The sequence below is a fragment of the Arctopsyche grandis genome, chromosome 10 (genome assembly GCF_051622035.1).
Source record: "Arctopsyche grandis isolate Sample6627 chromosome 10, ASM5162203v2, whole genome shotgun sequence".
NCBI lineage: Eukaryota > Metazoa > Arthropoda > Insecta > Trichoptera > Hydropsychidae > Arctopsyche > Arctopsyche grandis.
The window spans coordinates 8,547,127-8,570,414 of NC_135364.1; the positions used below are offsets into that span (position 1 = coordinate 8,547,127).

The window sequence follows — 23,288 nt, forward strand, 5'->3', positions numbered from 1 at the left end:
TATGATATACACACTATCCTCGAATTTTTGTCATTTAGTATACACATGTACATATACATGTAATATAATGTACAGAAACAAACGACGTAAGAAAATAAAAGTATCTCCATTGAAACTAGAGAACTGTATAAAGAATATCAATTTGTATTATTTTTCAAAACTTTCAACTTCCATAATGAATTCACAATTGGTTTTTTTTATGAATTCTATTTTATTTATTAGTTTTCGAGACAATGTTAAAAGATTTATATGTATCTCTGTGAGTGACCTAGTTTAAGACTGTATATTTTCAATTTCAAATATCGAAGCATCAATTCCTGAGCTTAATTTCTAAGCCAACTAAGCTCTGTACCATAAATTATGTGGGTTTGGTGCATCCGCTCTAAAATCGCCAGACAAACGAACGACAGATTAACAGAACCGCAGCTTTAAACGTAATTCTCGTTTTCTCGAATGATAGATTGCACATCAGATGACGAGTAACCTTTCGATGTGCACAGATGCAATTATTAAAATTGAGTTGGATCTTTCAGGCGAGTTTAATAAGGCAAGATTCGGAACTTATCGAAATATACACGTTGAACTGAAATGATCCCAAAATACTGAAATATACATACATACATACATATGTATGTATGTACCAATTTCAGTAAATCTTTTTTCAGAACAATTTTAACGTTACAAACATCCAGAAGCATTTTCATATCTTTGCCATCCAATTTTTTTAAAAGGTCGGCTTGAATTCCGTCTTTTCCATGTGAACTGTAACACTGTTCGACAAATGACGACTTTTTTTTGGTTCAGAGACGAGATATGGCTTTTCTTGTAAATATATGCCCAGTGAACACGAGATTTGAATGCTGAAAAGTACTACAAATGAAAGATAAAATACCCGACTATAGATTCCAATATTCATTTTGAACAGGAAATTCACAGATTTTGAGATATCGACCGAACAACACCAAGATATAGAAAAATCACGCGATTTAAAAACACATATCTCCGAATCTCGAGCCAATTCACATTTTTTATTACCAGATTCGTGTTTACTGAGTATAGATCTATAAGAAAAGTCATATCTCGTCTCTGAACCATGTTTCGTGTCGAACAGTGTAATCTTTCATCTTTCTGATGGAATTCTGTACTTCTTGAAAGACTATTCATCTGGGTTCAGAACTCTGTATTTTCTGTGAGCCTTCATGCTGTCATCTTTGAGCATAATGCACGGTATAATCTGTTAATTTCCATCTGTTAATTACCTTATCAAACTCATTTACCGTACCCCTGTCATCATCGATGGTCAATGTTTTAGGGTGATTTTTGGGTCTTTTTTGAGAGAATTTTTACTTTATTGAATAAATCTCGAGTATGATTGGTGTAAGCATGAAACTGCAATAGATTACTATTTACTGTTTATTTTTTTAAACAAATATTATACTTTAAAAATCAAAACTATTCTAGAAAAATATATACATATGTATGTATGTAGAGGTTAATGAAAAAAACCCATTTTTTCAAAATTCTCGTCGAGAATGAGAGATAATGAGAGCCTATAATGCAAATTTTATAAAATATAGAGTGAAAAAAGAAAATGTTATAGGCGTTTAAACAATTAAAATCTGACATAGCGAGATGGTGGCGAAAAGGGAAAAAACGATCGAACAGTGTGGATAAATTCGGCAAATAGACGTCACCGAGAATGATAATGGAGTATTTTCAAACGTGTCTATTACGATTATTTTTCACCATCGTAATGGCAGATTTGATTTCCACATATATTAATAACCAAACCGAGCAAAATGGCAAAGTTTGAAAACGATCGGAAAAGTATCGGAAAAGTACGGTAAGAAGAGGCTCGTAATTATAAAATATATAGTGAAAAAAGAAAAAATTTTAAACAATTGAAATCTGACATGGCGAAAAGTGAGAATAGTATAAACAAACGCTGGATAAACGACAAGCACTTTTTCGTGGGAGCGTTTTCAAACGCGTCTTACACGATATTTTTGCACCATCGTAATGGCGGAGGATCCATTTACTTATATTGATGACCAAAATGAGCAATATGGCAAAGCATGAAAACGATCGGATAAGAGGCAATTTTTTTCCTGAATTGTAATCGTAAGTGAAACGTAAAAGAGGTTTGTAATAAAAATCAATTGGTTTAAGTCACAGAACATTGTTTAAAATCGACAATAGTTTTCCATTAGGTTAATTGATGAAAATCCAAAATTCGCGTTTTTCACATGTATGTACATATGTAACATAGATTACATTACAGTGATTAAAAAAAAACTCCAGTTAACCGTCAATTCCACGAATCTCATGATTTTTTATGAACTGATCCAGACAGTCAATTTTTTTCGATGTGAAAAGAAAATACGGCAAAACACGACACACATTCGACGAAACAGACACAGCTTTTGGCGTATGTTTCAGGTTTTGTTCGTAGAGGTGTGTCTCGACATGTCACCGAGCTGGAAAGGAACCAATTTCCCTCACAGGCACAATGGCTTCTTTTGTAGTGTGCCACTGTCGACAATAAAAGTCACCGCCCCGCGATATATTCATTTACACTGGGTGTTTGTCTACCTCGTATCTTTGTTGTTTTCCGGACAGCGCTTTTACCTCCATTTGTTCCCGTCCGAAGCTGTGTGGTTTTTATCTCAACCGATGCCTGTATGATAAATCTTTTTGTTGAAATTTCATTCGCATTTTCCGCCTCTACATATATCCACGATGTCCAGGTCTCTTCATGACACGAGCTGCTAAACGGCGTTCCATGAGCCCCGGGATCCATAGATGGCTTCCATGGAACCCATGATAACCGAATTCGTGCCAATTCTCGAAAATTTTAAATTTTTCTAGTAAAGGAAAGTCGTAATTTCGATTTAACAATTCTCAAGAACAAATTAAATTAAGAATCATCAACTCGTGTAATTTCAATCGGCTTGTTTCAGTTGTATTATTGATCAGAATTTGTGTGTGCTCTTCGTAAGATTTTAGACTGTGCATTTTGAATTGGTATTTATTATAATGTAGTAATAAGTGTATAATTATAATGTATTATAATATAAAGTTTCGATAGATATGGAGTTAAAATTTCATTTTGGAATGTAATTAGTTATCCAACATTTACTACATAGTACTTAACATCGAAAAGTTTTGAATACGCAACCTTCCACAAATTTCATTCGGTAAGATATGTTCTATATAAATATAACTTATAATTTCTTGTACGTACGAGTTTATACAAAGCCTCTTCAACTCTTTCTGCCTCTCCAATTCTCTTCCACTCGTCTCTGTTTTTTTCCCACACATTTTTCTAATTTCGTCTACCCATTTTCTCTGCGGTCTTCCTTTGATCCTTTTGCATTCTATCGGGTACCATTCTAGCACTTATTTTTTTCACCTCTCGTCCATTATTCTAGCCACGCGAACCACCCATTGTCATTTCAATCTCTTCACTTTATCCACTATATCCACTAAGGGCCGGGCCGCACCGCTCAACTCGCGAACAACTTGGTTGAGGGCGACCAGACCAATGCATGCAAGTAGATGGGACATGCCACACTCGTCAACTTGTTTGTCGCACACATTTCCATACATTTTTTCGTGTCACGCAACAAGTCGGCCGACAAAGTTGCACGGTGCGGCCTGGCCCTAACTAAACTTGTCATACTTCTCATCCACGTTTCGTGATCCTACTTTGCTCGTAATGCCAAGCATACAACGTTCCATACCTCTTTGAGTACATTGGACTATGTCTCGCAACTTGGTTTTCAATGTCCAAGTTTCACATCCATACGTCATCACTGGTAAAACTAAATTTAAAATTTAAAATAAAATTTCTCAAAATTGTAAAAGAGTTTTTTTTATATACATGTGTATGTAATACAGAAACATTTGAATTTTTTAAGTCAACACGAATTTAATGCTCTGCACGGTTTTTAATCGGTCTCAATTTCTAATCATCGAAAAAATCAAAGCATTGTTTTAAATGTGTGTATATTTATGTATATCACATTTTTACATATGCGAAAAAAATAAGGTAAATATTGAGAAGCTTCTTTGAAATACTTATCATAAAAAATGCTTATATTATACAGAGAAACTCAAAGCGGAACTCGAAGGGACCGTGGAAACTTTCCGGTACTTAGGAGTTTCCGTTTTTGGGAATAAATTAAAAAAAATGATGCAGAACGAAAATAAAATTTTTTAAGTAAATTTTCGACTTACTTTAATTTCAACGTTTTGATGAATTTCGCCGTACTTAGAAATGATTCTCTTACATATTCACGACCCTACATACCAATATATAATTTTCTGTAAAATCGTTTTAAATTATTAAGTGTGTATGAATAAATATGAGTAAGATTGACTCGTAAATTTGTTAATTTCAATAATGTTCAAAATATTACTAGTAATAATGAAATACGTTGCATGCTACAGACATACATAGATCTACATTTTCAGTCACGGGTCGTAATTTTCTATTTCACAAAGTGGGATTTGGTCGAAAATAGGTCTAGAACTTCAGCTCGATATATTTGTTTGCTTTATTTATTATTTCTGTCTTGCAGGTCTGTTCGACTATTCCCACATGAGCTTTGCGGCGGATCAGCCTCCCGGCATGGCCGGTGACCCTTCACTCCTCGATATGACAATGACAGCTCTTTCCATTCTGGAAAAGAATCCCAAGGGGTTCTTTCTGATGGTCGAAGGTATTTATAGATCTCACATATATTTTTAGATCTGTGTACGTACATATATTTAGTCTTAATATTGTTTCTATATTTGTATTTGTATTCAGGTGGTCGTATTGATCACGCTCATCATTACAATAACCCTTATCGGGCCCTGGACGAGACTCTTCAATTAGAAGCCGCCGTTAGAGCCACAATTTCGAGAGCAGACTTGCTACTGGTGACCGCAGACCATGGACATGTTATGACTGTTGGTGGTAATGGGGCACCACGAGATCATCCCATACTTGGTAGTTATTAGTTTCGAACTATTGCTCATTATGCATGCATTCACGCTTCAATTGTGATTACAAAGGACTTGGCTTACAATATATGTACTATACGTAAATGCATACATATGTGTATACTTCTTGATATTGATATTCATTGCTTGAACTTAGTTTTATAAGTATACATACATATATTTACATAAAACATTATAGTTTAAGATACATTTTTACTATTTTGATATATTTTAATTTAAATGTTTCATAATTTAACATTAAATATGTACCACAGTCAAAAAGTTACTGATCAAATTTGGCACCACCAAAAATACAACCTGCAGAACAATTTTTCATTCGCATTTCCATTCTTTACGCTTCAGAAGTCAAATGTAGCTATTGGAGATAAAAGTACAAACTTTTAGCATAATGAAGTCCGCAGTATTTGAAATCGACTAGGTAGTTCTTTTCAAATTGGGTCACAGTTACATAATAGGTATTCGTCACTTTGTTCAAAAAAATTAAAAATATTTTTATAATAAAAACCATCACTATTTTGAGAAGATTAAAAGCAATAGTTAGAATAAATTATATCACTCTATATGTACATATATACATATGTATAGTATGTGTATGTTCCTGACTCTTACGGACAGGAAAAGTTTTCTCGAACGAGATTCCCTACTAAGCTCGATGACCCAAAATTTAAATTCTGTTAAAGTAGATGGATTTTGAATCACAACCCTCAAGATCTTTACGGAGTGTTTTAAGAGAAAAGTACTCATAGAAGACAGACAGTTGAAAAGGAAAAATTTAGAGAAATGTTTAACCTCAATCTGAATTTTTCACTCGTGTTGAGATTTCAGATTCTTTTCTTGAGTTATTAGAAAGTGTATGTACTTTTCTGTTATAAGAAAGTGGTATTGATTTCATATAACATACCCAGTCCTAATTGACTCATAAAGCTACACAAATACCACTTTGTTTCGACTTCAAACTTTGACTTCAATGATCGAACGGTATTATTTTTTTCAACATGATAATAAAATAATGTTCAATATTATTTTATTATCATATTATGAAATTTTTTATTTAAAATTTCCATATAAGTTTTCAAAAAAGTTTACAAAACACAAATAAATCATTTATATCATATAATTTTGACGTATCAAGAGAATGTAAAATAAAAATAAATATGATTGATTTTAAACAATGTTCTGTGCCTCCAAACAATCGATTTATCTCGATAAAATTTTTGAAAAAGTAGGTTTTTCATATATCTATTTTTCGAGAAGTATTTTACTATTAAAAAAATAAGTACTTAATATTCACCTATTGAAGTTTTTATTTGGCTCGATTATGAGAAGCTTTGACTGATAAACGAGAATTCACAGTTAACGTTTCGCCCGAATATCCCCATACATAGCACGCCGCGCTCGCAATGCGTGTTTGTATGGGAAAGTAATATTTTCGGAAAATCATCATTTTTTTCGCGTTCCCGTAGATATTTTGAAAATAAAAATCATCAAGAGCTTTGTTTTGTAATATACCTTTAAAAGAATACAAAAAAAATGTAAAACATTACGAATTTTAAGAAATGTAAAAAGGTCAAAATGACCTGTTTTGAAGTAAAACATGACGATGCAATTTCAATTTTATGGATGCGGTGCATCCGCTCTAAAATCGCCAGACAAATTGAACGACAGATTAACGGACGGCTGCTTTAAATGCAATTCTCATCTTCTCGAATGATAGATTGCACATCAGATGACGGGTAACCTTTCGATGTGCACAGATGCAATTATTAAAATGGTAATTATTAAAATTAAGTTGGATTTTTCAGGCGAGTTTAATAAGGCAAGATTCGATAAGTTCCGAATCTTGCCTTATTAAACTCGCCAGAAAGATCCAACTCAATTTTAATAATTGCATCTGTGCACATCGAAAGGTTACTCGTCATCTGATGTGCAATCTATTATTCGAGAAAACGATAATAACGTTTAAAGCTGCCGTTCTGTTAATCTGGCGATTTTAGAGCGGATGCACCAAAACCAAACACTCATTTCGAGTGCGGCGCGCTTTGTATAGGGACTCTCAAGCGAAAAGGTGACTTAGAATTCTGATTTATCGATCAAAACTTATCATAATCGACCTAAATAAAAACTTCAATGCGCGGATATTGAGTGTTTATATATTTTTTTAAAAATCAAAACTATTCTCAAAAAACAGAAACTTACCTTTTCCAAATTTTTTTCGAGATAAATCGATTGGATGGAGGCACAGAACATTGTTTAAAATAAATTATTGTTTTATTTAAAGTTCTATTGATACGTCGAAATTTTTCCACCACGTCCATCGATGAAAATTCAAAATTCACGTTTTTCCCTCCGGTCTAATGTACAGATGTATATATATAGGTATATGTACATACATGTTTCATTTATCTGGGTATAAATTATTTATATAAAATTTACACAAACAGGCAACGATTTGAAAATGTCAGACGTAGACGGCCTACCATACAGCACTATTTTGTACGGAAGTGGCCCTGGACATGGAACTAGAAACGTAGACGGTGAAAATTCGGAAGAAGTTGAACCACCCCCATTATCCATGGTACCGGATATGAATACAGTACACGCAGCTGCCGCACCGAGACAATGGGCAACACACGGAGCCGAAGACGTGCCTGTCTACGCCATGGGTGAGTGAAAATCCTACTAAAGAAACACTTTCTTTGCCCATATTTTTTTTATTACGTCCAAGCAATATTGCTGCCTCCTTTTTACATGCCGCTTTTACAGTCAATTCTGAGATTTCAGCGGCTTCTGTGGATTCCAGTATAAGCCTAGCATTCCGTTTGATTAATTATTGTTTATAATTATATAATATACGTCGGTATTTTAATCAAAGTCTCAGCTAACAAACAGTATTTGCGGTTATCGCGGCCTGTACGAATGACGACGTTAATTGGCTTGTGCAAACTGGAGCGCATTGATACAAAGTTGTGTCGCGAAGTGGCTCCAGAACTCTAAGTCACGTACATAGCAAGATATCGTAGAAAATTACTTAACAATCAAAGTTATAATACGAATTTGAGTGGTTCCTTTGAATAAACATTACGTGTGATTCGAGGCGAATGTGTCTCATGTTTTTTATTCGAAAAGAAAAAAAAAAGTATTCTCACGGTTCGAATTTCCACTAAAGCTTTGTGCCGAATAAAAGATTTTTTGCCGTGAATGACGGGTAATAAAGATTTTTTTTGTGTGTGTGTTAAAAAGGTCCTTTGGCAAACGTGCTTTTTTCCGGCACTTTCGAGCAAAGCTACATCCCACACGCCATTGCATACATATCGTGTCTCGGAGAGCAGGCTTCGAGATGTGAAGAATCTGAAAACTACACTCAGCCTCAGGTAATATTTTCACGTTATTTAAATCGAAAATTATAGTACGGTCAAAGTGTGCACTTAATTCAATTAGTGTCTCGAAGTAGATGCTGGGGGGATTTCTGTTATGTAAATGGCACTAATAATAGGCTGGGTAGGTAATTAATTAGCAGAGATTATATATTGAGATATTCTAGATTTCAGATCATTTCAAAGTTGACATCTTCATAGTCTCTATCTGTAGCATAATATGTATTTGAGTTTCATTTATTTTTTTATACACAAGTTATCTATATTTTTTGTTAATTTATGGGTATGTATAATTTATATGGATCTGAATTATATTTAATTTAAAACTAAATTGAGAGGGGTAATAAAATGGCCTACTTACCTAAATACTGTTGGTCAATTCGTTTTATATCATAAGTGGGTTGACAGTTAAATAAACAGTCAGCAACCATTATAAATGTTTAGTTATATGTATATAAATCGATTGGTCGACATTTTTAACGGTTAGTAATTTGATTAAATAAATTATTTGCCGAACTAATAAATATAACCAACTGAATTTGTATGTGTTTATTCGCCATTTTATTTAAATGTTTCTGATCAACTGTAATTAAAATGCAATTATAAATTGTTAATTGATCAATCGATGAAATGGCATCAACCCAGAAATTCGCAAATATAACTTTGAAATGTTCAAACGACGAATTAAAGTGGGGAAAATCCTTTGTAAGTTTTCAACCGCTCAACTCGCAAGATAATGGGAGTTATATTTGCGAGTTGGGAGTTTTAAGAGGCCTATGATTTTCTTATAAAATACTCGGTAGCGGAAAGTTTGCAAACAGACTTTTCCCATTTATAATCTCAGATTAAAAGAAGCACCGATGTCGAATCTATTCGCAACAACAAAAATAAATGAGATAAAAGTACACGCAACACAATAAGAGGCCAACGATTAATCTTCTTTCGGCGTTTTGAAAATTTTCAAACGTTAAAACGCGTTCAAACGGCGGCCGGGCCGCTTTATTATTTGGATAAAAAGTATGTAAACTGGAATTGACGGAAAATTAATGATGGAGAATATTATATTATGCTACCTTTTTAAATTTCGCCATGGTAAATAAATGCTCGAATAAATTGCGAAAAAACTTGTTGTTTTTTGTGCGCGTGAAAATTTGATACATGTTTATTTAATATAGATAAAAAAGTATTTTTAGCATGCAATACAAAATGTTTTAAAAGCCTGTTAAATTCATTTCATTGAACATGAAGCGTACACCTTTTAAAAAACAAACTTGATGAATTCCAAAAAGTCAATGGTTTTTTATTCATCTATTATTATCATTATTATATTTTATATTATATTACTTTTTTTATTTGATTTTTACATACCTCCTTTGCATTTCACATGGTTTTCGTGTTAGTGGTAATTTTTATATCTCTTATTCTTTAGTTGTTTTAACTGTTAATTGACATGTTTCTTAAGCCGATAATAGACTTGTAACTTACGAGAAAATAAATACTCATGAAAATGAAATTACAAATAGTACAAATTATTAAGTACTGAGTTTAAATCAGGCGGTAGTTTAGTTATTTTAAAGGTTAATAAACATGAAAACCTTCAGAATAAATCCACCTTCTTACCAAATAAAATTCAACATGGCAGCCCAACCTTTTCGTAATTGCGATCTACACATTTCTATGAAAACTATTTGAAGAGGGAAACAATAATATTTTACGTAGAATGTAGAATGTTTTTTTATAAATTTCAGTAGAAAAAAACTAAAATATAAAATTTAATCATATTAAAAATAATAAACCTATGTATATAATTCAAAAAACAGTAATATAGTAAATACTATATTATAGGTAGATTAAATTGGATAAATGAAATCGTTGACACGATAACTTACTATTTTTTGATTTTTAAATGCTTTTTATTATTACTAAATTATGTTCACAATACATCTTATATCTTTTTAATAGCTACTGATCTACTGATCATTTTCTATTTTACAATTTTAATTTAATTTTTTTAGTAATCATAGTATTATATTATTCTAATGTTAATGTACAGCATAATAGGAAAAAAGCTCAAAAACCTATTTACAATTCTTATAAATGCTCATAATACATCTAATACATAATATTAATTAAAAACTCTCTAAAGTCGATAACCTAAAGCAGATTATATTTTACTATGCAAAGTTTTAAAGTGGGAAATATACGACAAACGAAAAAATCGTAAACAAAAATCAAAAATTTTATTTTATTTTATTTAAAAAAAAAAATTTCACCTGATTTCATTATCGGTTTTAGCCCTGGGCGATTTTTAAAAGGGTAGAGAATTCTGAATTTATTTACCCCACCGTCCCCTTTTTAGATAAGGAAACGCTCAGCATCCCCCTTGAAATCTACCTTCAAAGCAGATACATTGTCATTTATTTACATTTATAAATGTGTATACTAATAATATAATATTATATTAAAATATAATTAATATTTTCCCATGCTGCCATTACTGGTTGCCCCTGAGCTACACCTATGGTATTAAGCTTGTACATTCTAGGGCATGCATACATTCGTATTCGGTAAACTGGTATACCGGTAATTAGGTCCAATTTCCATTATCAAATTACCAGTAAATAATTTTGGAGTTCCCTGTAATTTCATTAGAGAAAAAAAATCTTTCTAATTAAATAATATTTTTTAACTATGGTTTTATATGATGATATGTATTTGCAATGAACAGGTTTGATTCGTTTTTCGTAAGTTCATTCGTCAAATAAATTTCTATAAATACATATATTATATATAGATTTTACCAGCAGTATGGCTCGAAGATTGCGTTTTTATTTACCGGGTTCAATTCCGTGCTAATCGTATATGCTGCTGGGTAGACTTGGATATTTGTCACAACAAGTCGATCGTTTATTATCAGTTTGTCAATTTATCTGATATTAATTGTTGAAACGTTTCTCGGATAACCTCGATTGGAAAGAATTTGTTCCGAGTAGTATTTGTAGTTGTCAATCGTTTCCTACCAGAGTTTGCTCATTTATCTGATTTTCATTGTTGAAACGTTTCCTCCATCAAATTGGCAAAAATAATCTTACCCGCTGTCACAAACAATAGAATTTGATTTATGTAAAATATGTAAAAATTTATGTACAAGTCTAAATCCATAGACGTCTCTATGGATTAATTAATTAATTAATTGTTAATTTCGTGTTCTTCAGCCTCTCGAAATACAGCAATGTATGTAAAAAAATGCTGAAATGTTTGTAATTAATTGTCTAGGAAGGCATCTATGTACCTGTTAGGCCTTCCTAGTATATATCTATGTAAAATAAAAATAAAAATAAAATTGAATTGAATATATAAATTAAAAATCATATTCAAATAGTGATGACATACTGGTTAGGATGGTTTTTACCAATTTTGATCAGGAACCAATGAAATAAGATAAATCGGCAAACTCTGATAGGAAACAATTAACTGGGAGTCATAAATATTATATAATAGTTGTTTTACCCGGTTTTTTCAGTATGGCGAATCTAATAAACAGCTTAAACATCTAATAGTAAATATTGATTTGTTTTTTATTAAATTTATTTGAATCGAAAAAAATATATATCGAATCGAAACCATATTAAATCGTCGTCATAGTAACTTTGATTTGTTTTCGATGTTGCCAACCAACATTACATACTTACAAAGTCTCTTTCGAAATTATATATTAGATAAGCTTGACCAGCGGCACTACCGTAATACTTGCGAATAGATTCTTTTCAATGGAGATCAACCCAGAAGATCAAACCCGGAAGCCTCTCGATGGTTAGTATTAAAGCTATGCTGTTGGCTATAATATTCATTTCAGAAAATGAATACTTCACTTGTGTTTCATATATCTTAAGGTTATATATATATAAATATGTCAAGCACGTGTTAAGATTGGAGTGTACATCGACTTAAAATCACGCCACGATTGACTGATTGGGCAGCCCTGAAATTTAGCTGATAGATCATCATACATTTTATGTAAAATATTATATTATGTATGTAAGGTTAAACCGAGTATTTGCTCGCGAGTATGTTACAAGTTTATCACCGGCTTAATGTAAGCTAAATCTGTTGAGTATATTTCTCACGCGCCCAATTATATAAAATAAATAAATAATCAAGTATTAAATATGTAAAATAACGCAAACGAAAAGCTGAACCTATGAGAAATTTACATTCCGAAACACTTAAAAATTTAACACAAAGTTTTCAAGTGGCAAAATTTAATTATACTTGCCTAATTAGATCTTGTTAAAAAGGAATTGTAATATAATTATTGTTGACTTGCAATTACGGATAACGTTTTTCAAGAATGAGATAATGAAATTAATTTTAATTGTTCGACCCGAAGAAGATCGTTGGCGCTGTGCTCTTAGTCCGTAATCGATTGCACTGGTGTTGGTGCCAAGTACCCAATAAAAGGATAACGGATAGTTATTCCGTTAAAGAGTCTATTTAACTTTGAAGTGGAGTCGTTGAGTCGCCGAAACGAGCGAATATCGTTTCTGAACGAAGGACGAGAGGGCCTATAGAAAATCCTCGCCGGTGAATATATTTATTTAGGTGACGGACAGTTTACTCTGCCGGCGGTGGCTCGATTACACGGGATTATCTCGCGTTATATCCCAAGGCTTACCAAAATAAAGAACCTGCTGCGAGGGACAATGCCCAGGGACGGGTACTAGAGGCTAAGGAGAGAGGGGCAGTTTCCGCTCCTTCAGGAAAAATCTTCAAAATAGCTCGCGAAAAAAAGCGTTCAGTCGAAATCTCCACCCCATCCGCATGCCGCAAAAGGACCGAAAAAACGTCCCTTTGTAATGGTGTATCTATACGACGGTGATTTTTAGTGTGGGTTCAGTGCAAAAAGGAGACCATCATGGGGTTTACGTATTAATTTCAAATCGTCCCCTCTTTATCCCCGGAGCGAACGTTGAAGATTACGCGCGAAGCTTTACAATGATTGAAATTTTTGCAATTGTCGTTCTTTTTGGTTCAGGTGAACATTGAATTTTTATAGGGCGATCGACAAATTGAAAAGGTTTCTCGCACAAAGGGTTTTTTTCGCATGGGTTACGTCCCGTATAGATAAATTGTCGCGCGGTAGTCTAAAGCACCCGCAATTTTCAGGGATAAATTTTCGTAATGAGTATCTGAATCGAAATGAGAAAATCTAAAAAAGGCGGGCGAAGTAAAACTTACACCGCAACTAAAAGATCCGACAGCAAAAAGGTTGCACGACACTTTGCGCGAGATGGTCGCAGTTTCCTTGGAAAATGGGTCGAATTTAAAGACACATTATCTCGCTTTAATGGAGTAAAAGTTCAATGGTTCTAGATTTAAATTTCTATTCCATGTTACGTAATATTCCAAACGTGTATATTCGATGTTGAAATATTGAATTTATTTGCATGAATATGTAAGTATGAGGGATTCCATAATTATCGTCATTTTTCAGCACTGGTACGGTACTACCGAAAATAAATCAGATTTGACCAATCCACGTCTTATAAGAAGGAAAAACACTATTCGATAATTAAATATACATATGTATGGACATACACGTTCACACGTACCGGATATGAGAGCATTTTCGATACAAATTGAGCGCAAATGTAGGGAAACTTATACAAGACAAAAGTTCTACTTCCAGTTGTCAGATTTTGTAAAAAAAAATATTACTTAAAATTACTCTAAATATTTATTATACACATTAAATATCATGAAAATAAAAATAATTTAAAAGGTCAAAATAAAATAATAAAATATTCTTTTTAAAAAAATTACTACTTCCGGTTTATGAATTGTAACCAAAACATTAGCAACTCAAAAGTTAGTACATAAATAATAAAAATATAAATTTTCATCTTAAAACGTTCAGGAGTGTGGAAAAAATCTCACTTCCGGTCGATTAAATTTAGTGATTTGTTTTATTTTCATCATAAGGATAATACTTAATTACTTTATTTTTTTTTTGAAGAGCACACATAATTAAGGTGTTGAAAAAAATGGTTGAAGAAAAATTGAAAAAGAGTAAACTGCCACTTTCGGTAAACGAATGCTCACCAAATTTTAAATATAACTCGGTATTTAGCTTAAACTTCTGGATATGAAATTTCAATTCAATAAACCATCGTTGAAAGTGTATTTGCACTTGTAGAAATATAATTTACTAGTTGATTTGTGTTTGAATATTTATTTATTTATTTAAAGTTTGGACCGTTGTAGCATTACAGGAATTCCTAATGCGCCACAATGGTCAAAAATATAACAGAAAAGACAAGAAACAAAATAATAAATTAGACATAACAAAAACAAAACATATATATACACAAACAACTAAAAATAATAATTATTATTATTTTATATCGTTTATCGTCTTGAATGACCAATAACGCAATGAATATGAATGACCAATAACGCAAGTTGGAATAAAATTACAACTGAAAATACCCTTCGACTGTAACATAAACATGTATAAAATAAGATAAAATAAAATTTTAATAAAATATTAATTAATCAATTATTTTTTATTTACGTACATTATCAATTACATAATATAATGTTGAGTCTCTTTATACTATGCGAATTATACAGTGAGTCTCTATATACAGTGAGCGACAAAAATAGGTACGCACAAAGATTTCGGACAAACAGCGCGAAACAAACCTCTCTACCTGCCGTAAACAATGAGACCCCAACCTTTTTTTTTTTTTACACAACTCTATGTACCGTTGGTACAAAGATTTACAAAGCTGATGGTCAATTCCCTATTTAGTTTCGCGTTAACTTTGGTTGCAATAACATCGCATCAGAAAAATGTCGTCCGCGCGCCAAATGTCGACCGATGAAAAAGCGGTAATTTTGGCTCTTACGAAAGAGCGAATCGCGTATCGAGAGATTGCTCGTCGGGTGGGGTCCAGTGAAGGTTCTGTGAGAAAATTCATCAAAAAATACAGTGATACAGGATTATTACCAAGGGCTCCAGGATCTGGAAGGATGTCAAAATTGATGGAACGTGAAAATCGTGTCATAAAACGTGCTGCTCTTCAATATCAATTTATTACTGCTTCTAAAATCAGGAATGAGGTTTACACTTCAACATCCACAGCAGTACATACCCGTATGATCCAAAGGAAGCTGAATAAATTAGGGTTTAGAGCGATAAAATTCGCGAAAAAGCCACTTCTGGCGGTTTCAATGAAGAAAAAGCACTTGAAATGGGCCAAGGACAAGAAGAATTGGATATCAGAGGACTGGTACAGGGTGGTGTTCTCAGATGAATCTAATTGGAATCTTATTGGATCTGATGGGAAGACCACAGTTCGCCGTAGAAGTGGAGGATGTTTTCACGCAAGTTGTGTTTCGCGACCGCGAAGCATTCCCCGTATGTCATGATATGGGGGTGCATTACAGGATATGGAATGGGGGTGCTAGAGTTCGTCCGAGGGTCCATGAATGCCATCCAATACGAAAACACGATACGGGAACGTGTTTTACCCACCATCGAAGCACTCACAGAATCCGTCGCTGAACCAATATTTCAGGACGAATCTTTACCTTGTCATCGAGCTCGTTCTGTAAGTTATCTAACCGTTTTTCTATCTTTAATTTGTTTTTTTATGTGGTAAATATCATCGACTTGTTTTAGATAACCAATTATAATGAAAGTTTGGGAATTAAATCCCTTACCTGGCCCGGGAACAGTCCAGACCTGAACATTATCGAAAATTTATGGGCGATTTTGAAGAGGAAAGTAAGAGCCCGCAATCCAAAAACACTTCAGGAGCTCGTAAACATAATAACGGAGACATGGGAAAAGGATATTTCCACAGATGTTATAAAAAAATTGTTTTATTCTATGCCCAGAAGAATTGAGGCAGTAATGAAAAACAAAGGGGGAATTACTAAATATTAAGCTTTATTTTATTTATATATTATTGTTTTATGTATATATTATTAATAGGAAACATTTAAAAAATTTATACCGTGAAAACCGCTTTAAATTAAATTAAAAACGCCCGAAGAACTGCCAATACTTTTTTCCCAACTTTGTCCATTTCGTAAATAATTCCAATATCTCAATAAATACATCAATATAATTAATTATTTGTCTTGTTTTATTATCTTAATGATCCTAGTCATGATTTCAGAAACTTTTAAATCAAAAATATTGCGTTATAAACGAATAAAATGAAATTTTGCTACTGCGTACCTATTTTTGTCGCTCACTGTACTATCTCAAAAAGAAAGTAAATAAATTTTAACGAGTTCCTAGCTTTGAAGAAATGTGTAAAAGGGAAGTTTTTAGCTTTTAAATATTATATGTATATGTATTAAAATAATTGCTGAGCTGAAAAAATATATTTCCAAAAAAATCAGAAAGTGACGAGGTTACTTATTGCTAACAGTCGATATTTTCGGCATCCTTTATCTTTAATTTTAAATAAATGATACACAGCTGCTTTGAATAGCGGGATTTCATGGCTGTTGGGTGAGGACTCATTCTTCAACCATTGCATATAAACTAGCCCATACAACATTTTCTTCCAAATTCAAAACAATTTAACTTACACAAACTTGAAATGTTTATATATCGGTATTACCGGACGTATATTTTGTACAACCGGTAGTAACGAAGGTCAAATTTTGATTAAAAGCCGGTAAAATCGGTTTCGATAGCACCGGTATTGTAATTTGTAGAGACACGTATTTTGGCCATTTTTCCATAAATGCTCAATATATGCTAAAATTCGGAATACATATATGTATATGCGAATAGATGCTAAAATAACAAACAAAAGTGAAATTTGCATAAAATGTATAAAATTAATATGCAATTTAGAAGGGTCTTCCTATTCCTTTGCCTATTTATTATATGAAGAAATTGAAAGGATAAAACAGAGCTTGCAGTTTACCATAGACTGTGTTTTTCCTGTCGAAACCAAGCAACTGCTTTTGTCTACTACTGTAAACAAAAGAAGACAGTTGGAGCTATGTATCAAAAAGGCTGCTCAAAAAAGCGTGAAAAAATTTATTATTTAAAGTTAAACTCTTCATAAAAATAGATGCTAAATAGAGGCTAAAATTTAACATTTTTGATGTCCTAAAACACTAAAATGCAATATGAAAATGCTAAAATTGACAAAAATAGATGCCCAAAATACGTGTCTCTAGTAATTTGTAATCCCTGTGTATGTTTGTATGGAAGGTATCGGTCTCAATATCAATCAACTTAAAGCAAAACTCGCTGGACAATATCTACAGTTTTTACATTGTTCTCTAGCAATCTGATTTTGATAATATCCGATATCCGAAAAAAAATCTATTTGACATATAATATTATTTAATTGATTTTAAATCGATTTAAAGTATTTATTAAGATTTTTTGCCAAATGTACTGATCCTAATCACCCGTGAGACTTATGTAATATACACATTGAACTTAAATCATTCCATAGATCTGAAATACGCAGCTTAAATATAGATTACCTGTTCATTATTGCAATATAGTCAGTCTGGAAATGAAGAACTGGAGTTGAAGAATAATATTGAGAACAAATGTTTTTCTTACTAAGGGAGATACGTACCATTACTTTGATATAATATGTATATACAAGATTTATGCGTCAAATAACAATGAAAATATCATGATAATGAGATACATTTTCTACCGAATTCAGTAACAATATCATATATACATACATACGTATTTCAAATTAAATTCAGTTGAATCAATTGATGTTTTAGAAAAATATTATTTCGGCTTAGACATTGTATATTATGTATATTTTCATTTAACTCTGCGTAGTCATCCATAACACAAGAGGAGCATGATATTATTATATTTTGTACCTACTCACATACCTTCACTTTGTATATGTAATCTATGTTGCACTCTATATAACGAGAAAGTCACTTTGTATAACACAAACGGTTAATCTTGAAGGTTTTCATTCTCATACATAAGATTAAGTTGTGTAAATACCCTTAAGGCCTGTGCCCTACAAAACAGATGTTCCACATCAGTAAATATACGCGTAATTAGGGATGGATTTTTTTTTTTTGAGAAAACCCTTTTCAGAAAAAAGATTCAACTATAAGAAGAGGGTAGTGAGGAGAAAAAAAAGTCGGTATCATGCTTTTAATTTTGACGCAATTTAAATGACGTTAAATAGTATTTACATATTTTGTATGTATGTATGTTGAAGCATATTCTACAATATTAAAGAATCCTAATTCAGTGTTTTACGCGTCACTGTGTCCGGTTGATATTAGTTAATTTATCATTCACTCAAACCATTCTAAGTCCGAAATGGCACTGACGAAGGATGACAACGGAACAGTTGACCCAAAAAACAACACTGGAGTTGAGAGATGGATAGTCTACAGTTATATCCGGTCCAATCACACCGCGCGTCACAATCAAAATGGAGCATATCGATCATGCGTGTTGAATGCGAATATGTATGCTTATTGCGAAACATATTATTTATTTTAACGTAGAACTTTGACTAATTCATTTATGAGAGTGCATGTTAGTATAAAAAAGTTTATACATATTTATTTATTTATCCATTTATATATTTACCCCGACCATACAGTCCTACGAGAGGAAATTACAGCACCCTGTTGTCACATTGTACTTTCAACTCATGTTTTGTGTATAATCATTATGTGTAATGATACTATTTGGTACTTATGTACAAAAGTTTGATCATAGGTGAGACCTTAGGCAGCCTGTAGTAGCTCATACAGTCCCACGACAAGAAATTAGATCACCCGATTAAACAACGTGTACGTCCATTTGTGACGGTCATAAATAACTCACTATGGGACCTTTTGGGCTCATTTTTAATGTAAGCTCATCCTTACAGGCAACTCTATTCACTGATAAAAAATAGCGGTACATTGTCCTTTAAAATGTCTTCAAAAATAAAATAAAGATTTTAAAAGTCATTTTGCCTCTTGAAAAGGTTTGACTCAACATATTATTGATTTTTCATATTGTGCGATGGAGGGGGGGGGGGGGGAGGGTGTTGACTATTTTTGTATCTAAATAAGGTTGTTTTCAATTTGAGATTTTGAACTTTGGCCCCGCAGGTGTCCGGAAGTTGTCAAGAGTCGGAAGTTGGGGTCGTGCCCAGGGGGGCCCCTGTTTCGAAGAAAGCACCCCCACCAGGGGTTGTGGTGGTGGCCTCCAGCGTCATGTCAGACAATGTGGCCTCTTCCACCCCGTTAGGATCTTCGTCCTGGAAACTTTACGCTTCGGCCACGTGTACAATTTCCGCATCCATCTTGAACCTTTGCCTACAATTATGCAGAACCGTCACGTGGCTGGCGTAAAACGTCAACGGCACGGCGAAACGTTTCATCCAATTTAAATAAGAAACTCAGAGTAAGTAATCATATTTAATTATAAATTGTATACACGTTTCATTTCAATGTCAATAAATATATTTCAAATATTTAAATGTTGTTTAAATTTTGATCAAAGATAATTTATGTACAGATATGTTTGCCGAAAACGTTCAATCACTAATTGGAGCTTTTCTGCTTATTCGAAAACGACTTTGGATTGTTTATTTTGTGAGGTTATTCAAAGTAGCTCTTCCTTAAAATGACTACCTTTGTTCATATTAAATAATTGTAATTGGAATATTGTGAAACCTTTTGAATATTAATATTAATAAACAAAGGTTTTTCTCAAATATGATAAAATCTCCATTTTTTTTTTTATATTTCTAATAAGAATGAATGTGCATACAAAAAAAAAACAAAAAAAGATAATGAAAATATTAAATATTGAAAAGATTAAAAAGATGATCATGATATGTTGAAAGAATAATGAACAATTTTTACAAAGGCAATATTTAAATACAATTAATATTTAAAAATGAAAGTCTACATTTTAGATTTTTCATTACTACATTAAACTAAGTACAAACTCTTCCACACTCATTTTGCAATATTTATTTTGAGCATTAGTTTAATGATTAAAATCAATTTTCTTCAACTTAATCTAACATTAGTACATTCATAAGTCAGTTGAAGCAAAGAATGTATTGATTTCAGCTAAATATTTGATAACAATCAATAACCATTATCTACCTACTGAACCATACAATTTCTCACTCTCCCACCAGAGAGTAATGAGAGGGAGAAAATATATTATATTTCCAGGTAAAACGGAAAGATCACATTACAATAAACAGAACAAATAAACAACATTCAACGTGCATATTTCGTACACGAAGAATCATATAAATGATATAAATATTTCAAAAGAATTCGAATTCATTACTTATTAAACAATTTTTTAACAATGGAGAAAAATTGAGCTTAAAATTAAGATGCTAATTAAATTTTCTTGATATATACAAATATTTATAAAATATACCGTAGTGGTATCACACTACTGCAAGACTAACAAAAAATACACATTGGTGAGAAAAAACATTAATAAACACAAATTGAAAATAATCAAATGTTAGGAATATAAAAAAATGTCAAGACTACAACACAATTCTCACACGAGAGGACACATTTTTAAAATAAGAAAAGGCTGTTGAAAAGTCTTAATGCACAGACACACTAAATCGTACGGTGCGGCCTAGATAGACTCCAGCTGTGAAGGACGTATCTCCATGTCATTATTAATTCGTACGATCTTATTTTTTCGAAGTGTATTCTACATTTCTTCATATATGGAAATCACCGTTATCGATCACTGTCAATACAAGGATAAAATATAACCGAAAACATTCCAGGGGGTGAATTTTGGCCTGGATTACAATTGTATACATCAATCGTGTTACCTTTTTTTTACATGTGCAAGACTTTATAACAAAAACACGTGCCGCATACCACTCTGTCTGCGCAGTTACAATTTAGATATGCTTTAAGGAAAATTTTGAATTTTGGGTGAAATTATAGCATTTTGGCCTGCTTATATTAAATAATATTCGTATATTTTTCCAAACATTTTTCTGCTTAAAATAAAGATAAATATCCAAAGAAGCTTTCTACAATTTAAATATTTAAAATACGCTGGCGACTGAATAAAAAAATGACTTTCTGAAAAGATCGTTTCCGTTATACAAATGACCGTTGTGAGCATAAAACGCTTGGTATGGGAGTTTCTAACGAAACGGCAACCTTGAATTTTCGTTAATCAGTCAAAAACTATCATATTCGATCCAACGTATGTAAGTACAATAGATTGTTAAGCGTTATTTTTTTCTTAATTGTAAAATAATACAGATTGATAATATACACCTGGGTCTGGAGATAAACAAAATCCTATAAATTCGTTGAAAGATTTGATACTCATAATGTCCTACGCTCTAAAGGACTATGAGGAAGTCGACGACTTTATCTACCTAGGTACTTTGATCTCAAGGGAAGGAGGATGCCAACCGGAAATCCGCAGATGTGTAGGAATGGCGAAAACGGCGATGATCAGTCTGGTAAAAATTTGGAAGCAAACTAAAATCTGTCTGGTGCGATCTCTGGTGTTCCTCATTGCATTATATGTAGTCGAGACACGGACCCTGAAAAAGAGAGAAAGGGAAATTCTAGGTTGGAGACCGATGTTGCGCATACCATAGACCGCAAGACGCACGAACATCTCCATCACCAAAGAGCTGGCTGTCTTAGAGAGACTCAGAGAGAATAATTTATTGAAAAAGTTTAATTTGAAATTTGAGGTAATGAGTTGCTGCCGGAAATATGTATACTCATTTATGCCGGGAACCTTACAGTTTAGAATAGTTTATTAATACTAAGATTGCTTTAATGATATCAAGAATAGTTTATCAATGTATGATTGTCCGTAAATGAGTTTATGTATTTACAGAAATGAACTTTTCAATCATCTGATAAATTAAATCAGGTGATAACTAAAAATAAAACTATCACTGTTTGATCTGGGTACATATATTAAGCTTGTATTGGTTAGAAAGTTTGTTTTGGAGGAATAAACAATGAAATTTGAGGTTATGAGTTATGTATACTAATCACTGCTGGAACCACACTATAAAAAATGTGGCCTTGCTTTTTAGTTGGTGGAAAATTTATTGTAAATCATATTAACAATTAGATACAACATAACTTCTTATTGAATACTTATCTCGCAGATTACGCTTAGTGAAGAGATGTACTTTTAGCAGTGAAATGTCAGATCTGACATATTTGGCCAAAAATCAATATATATCGTGTATTACCTTACAAGAAGCTACACGCCAAATTTTAAATTTATATATACATATGAGAGTTAAAACTATAAATATTTATATATTAGAGATAACGAGAACCAATAGAGCAAATTTTATAAAATATAGAGTGAATTATAGGCGTTTAAACAATTAAAATCTGATATGGCCATTTCACGGTGAACAGGTTAGAAGACAGTATAACGCGGTTGACGTTGGCGTTGTAGACGTCAGGCAACTCGACGAGCTCGAAATTTGAAACGCGTTGTATACGATATTTTATCTCCAACGTAATGGCGGACGATACATTAACGCAGCGGTTTCCAAACTTTATGCTACTGCGCCTCCCTAAAAAAAAAATTTTTTTTCCGCGCCTCCCTACCTTTTATTTTTTAATAGATATAATAATATAGACACGTTTTAAATAAAAAACCTTTATTTAAAAAAAATACTGAACACTACAATAGACAGAATAATAAAAAGGTTTTGCTAGGTTTTAACTAGGGTTGCCATACGTCCCGTATATACGGGACATGTCCCGTATTTCACTACTCGGTCCCGTATTACAATTTGCCCCGTTTTCTCCCTGAACTTTTCTTCAAAAACAGACTGTCGATTTCTTTAACACTGCATTGATAAGTGGTCCCAATCATTC

General features: G+C 32.6%; 1 protein-coding gene across 1 annotated transcript in view; it reads left to right on the top strand.

The window, feature by feature from the left end:
- LOC143917967 (alkaline phosphatase-like) overlaps nt 1-19,891 on the top strand; it is a 37,165-nt gene extending 17,274 nt beyond the window's left edge. The window contains exons 7-11 of the mRNA XM_077439606.1: nt 4,584-4,724; nt 4,814-4,996; nt 7,452-7,673; nt 8,251-8,381; nt 19,524-19,891. Of these exons, the coding sequence (XP_077295732.1) occupies nt 4,584-4,724; nt 4,814-4,996; nt 7,452-7,673; nt 8,251-8,381; nt 19,524-19,766 (920 nt within the window). The 3' untranslated portion in view covers nt 19,767-19,891. The remainder of the gene's footprint in view (nt 1-4,583; nt 4,725-4,813; nt 4,997-7,451; nt 7,674-8,250; nt 8,382-19,523) is intronic.
- Nucleotides 19,892-23,288: the final 3,397 nt, after the last annotated feature.